At 43.7% G+C, this 10,177-nt stretch overlaps 1 protein-coding gene across 1 annotated transcript in view; it reads left to right on the plus strand.

Moving 5' to 3' along the window:
- Window positions 1–9,893, plus strand: part of LOC309400395 (eukaryotic translation initiation factor 1b-like) — a 74,993-nt gene extending 65,100 nt beyond the window's left edge. Inside the window, exons 3-4 of the mRNA XM_081968864.1 lie at window positions 8,932–9,033; window positions 9,535–9,893. Coding sequence (XP_081824990.1) covers window positions 8,932–9,033; window positions 9,535–9,579 — 147 coding nt within the window. The 3' untranslated portion in view covers window positions 9,580–9,893. The remainder of the gene's footprint in view (window positions 1–8,931; window positions 9,034–9,534) is intronic.
- Window positions 9,894–10,177: the final 284 nt, after the last annotated feature.

Raw genomic sequence — 10,177 nt, forward strand, 5'->3', positions numbered from 1 at the left:
GTTGACTAAATACTTTTTTGCCCCACTGTAAGACATATAAAAAGAAGAAAAAGAGAAAAGAAAATTTAGGAATAGGAGATTAATAGAACGATATGAACTAGTAGAATGAAATGAAATATTGTAAACAAGGTATGTTCTAATTAGGATGTGTGAGCTATATTAATACTTCTAAATGTGTAAAGTAATTATGTTAAATGCTGACTATAGGAAGAATTGAACTTGAAGACATATGTTGCTAATAGAAAATAGATGGAAAAGAAATGATAAGTTGATTTATTTTTAAAGGGAAGAATAAAAATGATATTGTTTATATATGTAAAAAAGTAGAAATTGGAAAATATGAGAAGAAAAGTAATACGGCTAAAATTGGAAATAATGGAAATATAATGTAGAATGAATTATGTGTTTGTGGAAATGTTAAAGGGAAAATCCAGACAACACTTTGTTCACAAAAGAATTTTATATTATGTAACAAAAATAAAATAAACTTTTAATAAAAAAAATAAAGATTACAAATTTGATTATTTCTTTTTAGTATTTGTGGGTATTTCTATACATTTGTGTATTTAGTATACATATCTCACTGAATTTCTTCATGGCCTTTGGCCAAATTATCACACAAACCACTTTCACACCTCTTCCTCCCATATACCACCTCCCTGCAATGTTCCCTTTTACTCCTGACATCCCATGCGTGGAAAAATGTTTTGTGTAGCTTTTCCCAAACCAAGTGCAAATATATGTAATAGTGACATGTTAAGCACTCATGTATTTCATAGTTAAAGTATAGAAAATAGTATATAGCAGTGATGGCGAACCTATGGCACGTGTGCCACAGGTGGCACGCGGAGCCATTTGTCAGGGCACACGAGGCACTGCCATGTCAGCTGGCCGGGGCGCATGCTCGCGCTGGCCAGCTGAGTTCACCCTTTTTTAAAGCCATTTTTTGCCCTCCGCAGGCTCCAGAGCCTGTATAGGAGCCTTGGGAGGGCAAAAAGAGCCTCCCCTCCCCCCCCCCCCGAAGGCCCTCCGAAGGCTTCATGAGCTTCCCTGAAGCCTCCGGAGCTCAAAAAACCCGGCCCTACGGGCAAACCAGAAGTTCAGGAACGGACTTCCGGTTTGCTTGAGGGTCGTTTTGACTGCTCCAGAGGCTTCAGGGAAGCGTCCTGAAGGTCCCCCAAGCCTTCGGAGCGCTCAAAACGACCCTCCAAGCAAACCTGAAGTCACTTCCGGTTTGCTCGGAGGGTCGTTTTGACTGCTCCGGAGGCTTCAAGGAAGCATCCTGAATGTCCCTCAAGCTTCCGGAGGGCTTCCGGAAAGGGGGGGGGGAGGCTGTTTTTGCCCTCCCCAGGCTCCTATAAAGCCTCTGGAGCCTGGGGAGGGCAAAAAAAGCATGCAAAAAATGGGGGGTCGCACCTGTAGTGCGCGCATGGACACTGGGGGGGTCGCACATTGCATTATGGGTGTGGCACGCCCGCACACTACCCCCCCGCGCTCCCCCCACTTATGGCACGCGAGCCAAAAAAGGTTCGCCATCACTGGTATATAGTATGTCACATACTTGCTTGAAAGTTGCACCCTCAAGTCATTTTGAACTTCTGGGAACTGCTCCCTCCACTTTTTTTGGCAGCATTTTTCAGAAGTGACTTGGTAGTTATTTCTTCCTAGGGTTAAAAAAAGTGACAGCCTCAAGATTGCCAGCTGGCTTCATGCCCAAGGCAGGACAGGAACTTACTGTCTGTCTCCTAGTTTCTAATCTGACACCTTAATCACTGCACCAAACATATGTGCTTGTAGATTATAATATAATCTCAACTGCAATATTTTGTAAGCTTTCTTCCTTTCCTTTTCTAATTTGATACTGTAATGTAAGAAGATAGAAAAGCATTACAGGCAGTCCTCCACTTACAACCATTAATTTAGCAACTATTTGAAGTTAAAACTGCATTGAAAAAAGTGACTTGCAACTGGTCCTTATACTTACCACCATCACAGCATCCCCACAGTCATGTGATGAAAATTTGGGTGCTTGGCAACTGGCATGTATTTACAATGATTGCAGTGTGCCACTGTGACATGATCGCCATTTGCAACTTACCAGCCAGTTTCCAACAACCAAAGTCAATGGGGGAAGCAGGATTCACTTAATGACCGTGTGATTCACTTAACTACAGTGCTTTGCTTAACCATGGTAAAAAAGATAGTAAAATCAGGTGTGAAGGCTCACTTAACCACCTTCCTTAGCAATGGAAAATTTGGTCCCAATTGTGGTTGTAAGTCAAGGACTACTTGTATACAAAAAGCATTTGCATCACCCTCTTCTTCATTTTTCCCCATTCTTTCACTCAAATCTTGAAGGGACATTCGAGGTCTTCTAGTCCAACCCCCTGCTTAGGCATGAAACCCTACACCACTTCAGAGAAATGGTTATCCAACATCTTCTTAAAAACTTGCAGTGTTGGAGCATTCACAACGTCTGGAGGCAACTTCTGTTCCACTGATGAATTGTTCTAACTGTCAGGAAATTTCTCCTTAGTTCCAAGTTGCTTCTCTCCTTGATTAGTTTCCACCCATTGCTTCTTGTTCTACCCTCAGGTGCTTTGGAGAATAGTTTGACTCCCTCTTCTTTGTGGCAGCCCCTGAGATATTGGAACAATGCTATCATGTCACCCCTAGTCCTTCTTTTCATAAGACTAGACATATCCAGTTCTAGCAACCGTTCTTTATATGTTTTATCCTCCAGTCCCCTAATCATATTTGTTGCTCTTCTCTGCCTAGAACTGTATTGGCTTTTTTGGCAGCTGCAGCACACTGCTGGCTCATATTGTATCCTGAGCTTGTCTTCTGGGGTGTTGGCTATTCCTGCCAGCTTAGTGTCATCTGCAGAAGTTCCCTTTCTAGTCCCTCATCTAAGTCATTTATGAAGATATTGAAGAGTACTGGGCCTAAGACGGAACCTTGTGGTACCCCACTGCTTACTTCCCTCCATGTAGACATAGACCCATTAAGGACTACTAGTTGAGTACGGTTTGTCAGCCAGTTATGAATCCATCTGGTGGTGATGCTATCCCACTTTTTTCTAGCTTACCAAGAAGTAGGTGTTGGTCTACTTTGTCAAATGCCTTGCTGAAGTCTTAAGTATACTATGTCCACAGCATTTTGCTGGTCTACTAATTTAGTCATTTTGTCAAAGAAATAAGATTTGTTTGGCACATTCTGTTTTTAACAAACCTGTGCTGGCTTCTAGTTATAACTTTGTTTCTAGATGTTTGCAGATCTGTTTTATGATTATCTTTTGCAGGATCTTCCCAGGTATTGATGCCAGGCTGATTGGTCTGTAGTTTCGTGAGTCTGCCCCCCCCCCCGCTTTTTTTTTTTTTAAAAATGGGAACCACATCAGTTCTTTTTCAATCCTCAGGTACTTTCCCATTGCTCCAGGATTTTTGAAAGATATGGTACAATGGTTCTGAGATAACATCTGCCAGCTCCTTCAGAACTCTGGCACGTAATCTGTCAGGTCCCGGTGATTTACTTTCATCAAGATCAGACAGGTGTTCTCTTACCTTTTTCTTACCTATTTTAATTTTTATTTCTAGTATGTCTTCTACAGTTGTGTTTTTGGTAGGTTGGGTTATAGTTTCTTTTTGTGTGAAGACAGATCACAAAGAATGAGTTAAGTAGCTCTGCTTTCTCTCTACTGCCTCTTACTTCCTTGCCATCTTCTCTCTTTAGTGGACCAACTTTTTTCTTGTTATTTATATGTTGAAAGAAACTTTATTATCTTTGACTTTTGTTGCAAGTCTTCGTTCATTCTGAGCCTTTGCTTTCCTGACTTCATCTTTGCAGATTCAGGCTATCTGCTAATATTCTGCCTTAGTTACGTGTCCCTCTTCCCATTTTTTGTACTTGTCCTTTTTGTGTTTCAGTTTATCAGAGAGATCTTTGTGCAACCATGCTGGTTTCTTCTTGGATTTCTTGTTTTTCTTTTTCAGCAGTATTGTGCTGGACTAGGCTTTTATGATCATATTTTTCAGAGTTTCCCACACTTCTTGAGTTGTTTTCCCCTTTAGGATTTTCATTTCATGGAATTTTTCTTAGGCTCTCTCCAAGTTTGTTAAAATCAGTTCTGTTCAAGTTTAAGACACTGGTTGGATTATGTTCTATTTCTTGTGTTTGCATTATGTTGAATTCCAATATGACATGGTCACTCTCTCACAGGGTTCCAGCAACTTCAACTCCCCCTATCACTTCTTCTCTATTAGTAAGAATTAGATCCAGTATAGCTTTTCCTCTAGTTCTCTCCTCTACCTTTTGGACGACAAAGTTGTCAGCTAAATTGGTTAGGAATCTGTTCGATCTCTCACTTGCTGCAGAGTTTGTCTCCTAGTTGATACCGTGTTTCCTCAAAAATAAGACAGGGTCTTATAATAATAATAATAATAATAATAAATTTTATTTGATTAGCCGCAACCCTCTCCCGAAGGACTCGGGGCGGCGTACAATCAAAAGGATAAAATACACATAGGACACACATACATACGAAAAAAGGACAATTTCATTTGTGCGTGGAGGAGAGTAGACTTGTAAGTGAAAGACAATAAACACAGCTAAAAACACAATTAAAACACAGTTTAAAATCCCCTTAAATAAAATTGCTAAATTAAAAACCCCTCAGGAGCGTAACGAAGTCATGGTTGAGCCAGGCCAGATATTTGAAAAAGGTGGGTCTTGAGCTTAACACGGAAGGAGCGGAGGTCAGTAGTGGTCCTAATATCCGGGGGGAGGTCATTCCACAGGGCTGGGCCCGCCACAGAGAAGGCTCTGCTCCTAGGCGCCGCCCCATGGCATTGTCTAGTGGACGGCACCTGGAGAAGTCCCTCTCTGTGCGAGCGAATAGGTCGTAGGGATGTGTGGGGCAGAATACGATCCCGCAGGTAACTAGGTCCTGAGCCATGGAGCGCTTTAAAGATCGTAATCAAGACCTTGAAACGCACTCGATAGACCACAGGAAGCCAGTGCAGCTCGCGCAGGTGTGGTGTCACATGGGAGTACCTGGTGCTCCCCATAATCACCCGCGCGGCCGCATTCTGGACTATTTTCTTTTGACCCCCCAAAATTTTGCTTGGGCCTTATTATCGGGGGGGGGGGGCTTATTGGTTTGGGGTTGCCAGGTGGCTACTCTCTTGCGAGTGGGCGCCTGAAGAGCCGGGCACAGCCTCAGGGGCAAACGGCTGTGTTGTGCTGTCGCAGAAGCGCAACAAAGCCACCATGAGGTGACCACACTCATGAGCAGCCACCCAGCAATGTCCCTTTCCAGCCGGGCAGAGCACCACTCACTGACCCAGTAATATCCCAAAGGTGGTAAGCCGCGTGGCGCTCTGCCCGGCTGGAAAGAGAGGTTGCGCGAGCACTTGTTCTGCCTCCAGCTCCCGTGTCTCCCTGCCTCACCATGCCCAACTCTCCCTGCAGGGCTGGGCCAGGGCGCCGGCGCTGCGGCACTGCTGCTGCCGCTGCCGCCATATTCTGAGCATAACCGGCTTCCAAATTCCGGAGATCCTCTGCTGAGTCTTCCGGCAGTGGCCGCCAGAGCGGAAGACTCGGCAGCGGATCTCCGGAGTTTGGAAGCCGGTTATGCTTGGAGCATGGCGGTGGCAGTGTGGCAGCGGGGGGGGGGGTGTGTGTGGCTGTGGCACCCTGGCCCAGCCCTGCAGGGAGAGTTGGGCATGGTGAGGCAGGGAGGCATGCGAACTGGAGGCAGAACAAGTGCTTACGCAACCTCTCTTTCCAGCCGGGCAGAGTGCCATGCGGCTTAGCGCCTTTGGGATATTACTGGGTCGGTGAGTGGCGGTCTGCCCAGCTGGAAAGGGGCGTTGCCGGGCGGCTTCTCGTGAGAGCAGCTGCCCGGCAAACCCCCGCTCCAGCTGGGCACAGTGCCACCCACCAACCTAGCAGTATCCCAAAGGCGTCAAGCAATGTGAGCGCCTTTGCCCCCTCCCCCCGGCTCCTGTGGCTTTGCGCCTTCAGGATATTGCTAGGTTGGTGAGTGGAGCTCTGCCTGGCTGGAGGGGTGTGTGTCCAGGGGTCTTATTATTGGGGGAGGGCATCTATTTTTGCCCACAGGAAAAATATGGCATGGTCTTATTATCAGGACATGTTGTAATTTCGGGGAAACACGGTATCAGGGTAGTTAAACTCTCCCATTACTACTGAGGTATGTTTCCTACATGCATTTTTTAATTGATTACCAAAGAGTTCATCTATTTTTTCTGCTTGATTGGGTGGCCTGTAGTATACTCCTAAAGCAATGTCATTCTTTTTTCCTTTTATGTTGACCCATATGTGTTCTAGGATGCTTTCATCATAGGATGATGTTCATAGGATGCTTGGTTTTGTGCATTTCTGTAGAGATGTAGTGATCTTTTATATACAGTGCATTCAGAAAGTATTCAGACCCCCTTCCACTTTTGTCAATTTTGTTATGGTGCAGCCTGATTCTAAAGTTGTTGAAATTCATTTTTTTCTCATTAATCTACACTCAGTACCCCATAATGACACAGTAAAAAACAGAATTTTAGAAACGTAAATTAAATCAAATAGATGGTAAATATACAAATATTTGTTGGAGGTGCAAGAAAGAGGTTGGACCATATAAACATATGTGGTGGGATTGTGATAGTGCACAAAAATATGGGACATGGTGTTTAGAGAGCACTGTTGAATGTAAATTTAGATATGTCACTGAGGATTGCATTACTGTTGCTGGTGGAAAAACGGGATATAAATGAAACAAAGAATTGAGTCTTTTTGACGCGACAAGGTTTGCACACCTGGATTGGGGGATTTTCTGCCATTCAAGGAAGAAGAAAGAGGAAGCAAATCCTCTCAAGCTCAGTCAGGTTGGATGGTGACTGTCAGTGGACAGCCATTGTCAGGTCCCTACAGAGATGTTCAATAGGGTTCAAGTCAGGGTTCTGCTGGCCCACTCTAAGACATTCACAGAGTTGTCCCCAAGCCACTTCTATGTTGTCTTGGCTGTGTGCTTAGGATCATTGTCATGTTGGAAAGTGCACCTTCAGCCCAGTTTGAGGTCCTGAGCACTGTGGAGCAGGTTTTCATTGAGGATATCCCTGTACTTTGCTCCATTCAGCTTTCCCTTGACCCTGGCCAGTCTCTGCTGCTGAAAAACACACCCACAACATAATGCTGCCACCACCATGCTTCACTGTTGGGATGGTATTGGGCAGGTGATGAGCAGTGCCTGGTTTCCTCCAGACATAACATTTAAAATTCAGGCCAAACAGTTCAATCTTGGTTTCATCAGACCAGAGAATCTTGTTCCTCACAGTCTGAGATTCCTTCAGGTGCTTTTTTGTAAACTCCAGGCGGCTGTCATGTGTTTTGCACTGAGGAGAGGCTTCTGTCTAGCCACTCTGCCATAAAGCCCAGATTGGTGGCGGGCTGCAGTGACGGTTGTCCTTCTGGAACTCTGTCCCATCTCCATACAGTATCTCTGGTCAGAGTGACCATCAGGTTCTTGGTCACCTCTTTTAATAAGGCCCTTCTACCCCGATTGCTCAGTTTCACCAGGTGATCAGCTCATGGAAGAGTCCTGGTTGTACTAAACGTCTTCCATTTGAGAATTATGGAGGCCACTGTTCTCTTAGGAACCTTCTGTGCAGCAGAATTTTTATTGTACCCTTCCCCAGATCTGTGCCTTGAAATAATCCTGTCTCTGAGCTCTGCAGGCAGTTCCTTTGACCTCATGAGTTTTGCTCTGCCACAGTATGCACTGTCAGCTGTGAGGCCTTCTATTGAGAGGTGTATGTGCCTTTCCAAATCATGTCCAATTTAATTTACCACAGATGGACTCCAATCAAGGTATAGAAACATGTTAGCAATGATGAAGAGAAATGGGAGGCACCTAAGCTAAATTTCAAGTGTTGTTGCAAAGGGTCTAAATCAGGGGTGTCAAACTGGCACTTTTCTGGCCAAAACGGCACTGCCTTGTTTTTGGCCTCCTAAAATACTCTCCCAGCTGAAAATGGGTCGCATGGAGTATACTACAGTTTTTGGCTGGCAGAGTGCTGCAGGAGGCTATGGAGGCCGAAAACGGGCCATGGGGGGCGCCCCCCCCCGCCCATTTTGGCTGGCAGAGACACCATGGGCTGGTCCTTTGATATTTCCAGGCCGGCCCCGTGGGCCAGATTTAAGCACCCCGCATGCCAGATCCGGCCTGCAGGCCTTGAGTTTGACACCCCTGATCTAAATACTTAACACCAATGTGATATTTCATTTTTTTCTTTTTAATTTATGAAGTTAACCATGAGCATGGACCTTCTGCAGCCTGAAACTCAACAGATTCAACCTCTTTTGAAGGGAGGTGAAAATTAATTTAACCTGTTTTGCAGAGAGGTGCTCCTTCATGCACTGGAGGCTCTGAGATTTGCAGCAGGTTGGCTACCAGTGTAAGGCTGCCTGCCTGCCTGCCTGCCTCCCATCTGAGGATAAGGCACAAGTTTGCAACCATAGCTTAATTACAGCAGCTTGGGGCACTTGAGGCTGCTGTAGAAGAGACTGAGAAGAAGCTTTTGTCACATGGTACTCCTGCTTAGGCCTTCCGCAGCAATGCCAAGTATTCTTTGCTGTTGCAGTTAAGCTGAGGCAGTGAGCTTGTGCAGCATTCCTTCTAAGTCACGAGCCCACAGTTTTGGTGATTGGTGACTAAATTTATTATTTAGTTTTAAAATATAATATCTTATATTTTGTTGTATTTTTATTTTACTTTCTTAAATATGAGCCATTTTAATCTGGTTTAGGCCTCGGTTGGGAGTGTTGTGGGCCTGTGTTCTTGACACCTCTGGTGTAATGGAATAGCTTCAAGTACCTGAAAAACAGTTTGTTGCCACTGAATATAGCAATGTTTCTCTGCAGAAATTTGCCTGTAATGGTACTGTGATTGAGCATCCTGAATATGGAGAGGTGATCCAGTTGCAGGGTGACCAGAGGAAGAACATTTGCCAGTTCCTCTTAGAGGTGAGTTTCTATAAGTCTAGTAATTCAGACAGCTGACTCAAATACTAAAATGCTTATAGCTCATTTAGGTTAAACAGATACTTGGAAATCATTAGTATACTTTAGGGCCTGAACATAATAACAAAATAGATTTTAATGAGTTACTCTGCCAACTGTGAGCTCTATTGTTTTCACTAAATTAATAGAGCTGAATTATAAGGCTGAGTGGAAGAGTGTGACCAACTTGGCTCCAACACTTTTATTTTCTTAATAGCACAATTGACACCATATATTTGAACAGTTAAGATTTTATTACAGGGTGTTTTAAGGAAACATTTGAGGATTTTCTAGCTTGACTTGTAAACTGAAAACTACTGCTATTGATAATTTTGCACCAGTCCCAGCTGGCATTACATCCCTGCTCAGCAATTGTACTTGGATTAGTATGTGGAATTACTTTTGTGTTAAACATTTCTGGTCCTAACTGCCAAGGGCTTACTGATGTTTGTATATTTTCTGCAGGTTGGCATTGTTAAGGAGGAACAACTGAAAGTTCATGGCTTCTGAATTGTGTGTAATTACCTGAAGAACTCTACAGGTTTTGTTCTACCAAGCTGGCTACTCTGTGAAATATGATTCTTTGTAGTAAATGGATTTCGCATTCAAAATCTGATTTGCTTTTGCATGATTATAGAAAAGATGTGGAGTATAGACTAGACTCACATAAGAAAACTGCAGTAAGACTGTAACAAGAAATGCTTAAGAATTTTAACACATTTCCAATGGAAATGTTCTACTGCTGATACTTCAGTGTATTTTTCATCTGATTTAAGTGTATTAAAACTATGTGTGTTGCAGCTTAAATAAACACTCTCTTACCATTTGAGTGTAGAGTGCATTATATACTTTAGCCAATTTAAGCATATACACAGCTTTTTAACTATATAGCAGACCAGGTCAAATTTCAAAAGCTAATACTCGGCATGTAGTGCAGCTAAATTGACTTAAAGTTTTCAGGATTACTTAGCAGTCAGAGGTTCAGTGAAATTGAACCCCCTGGGTATTCTTTCCTTCTATGATAATTATATTGGGTAAAGTCCACCTAGTATCCAAGAAATGCTGCCATTGGTGGGGCTTGATATTAAATCCATTCCCAGATAGCGTG

The sequence above is a fragment of the Natrix helvetica genome, assembly GCF_964273705.1.
Source record: "Natrix helvetica genome assembly, chromosome: W".
Lineage (NCBI taxonomy): Eukaryota > Metazoa > Chordata > Lepidosauria > Squamata > Natricidae > Natrix > Natrix helvetica.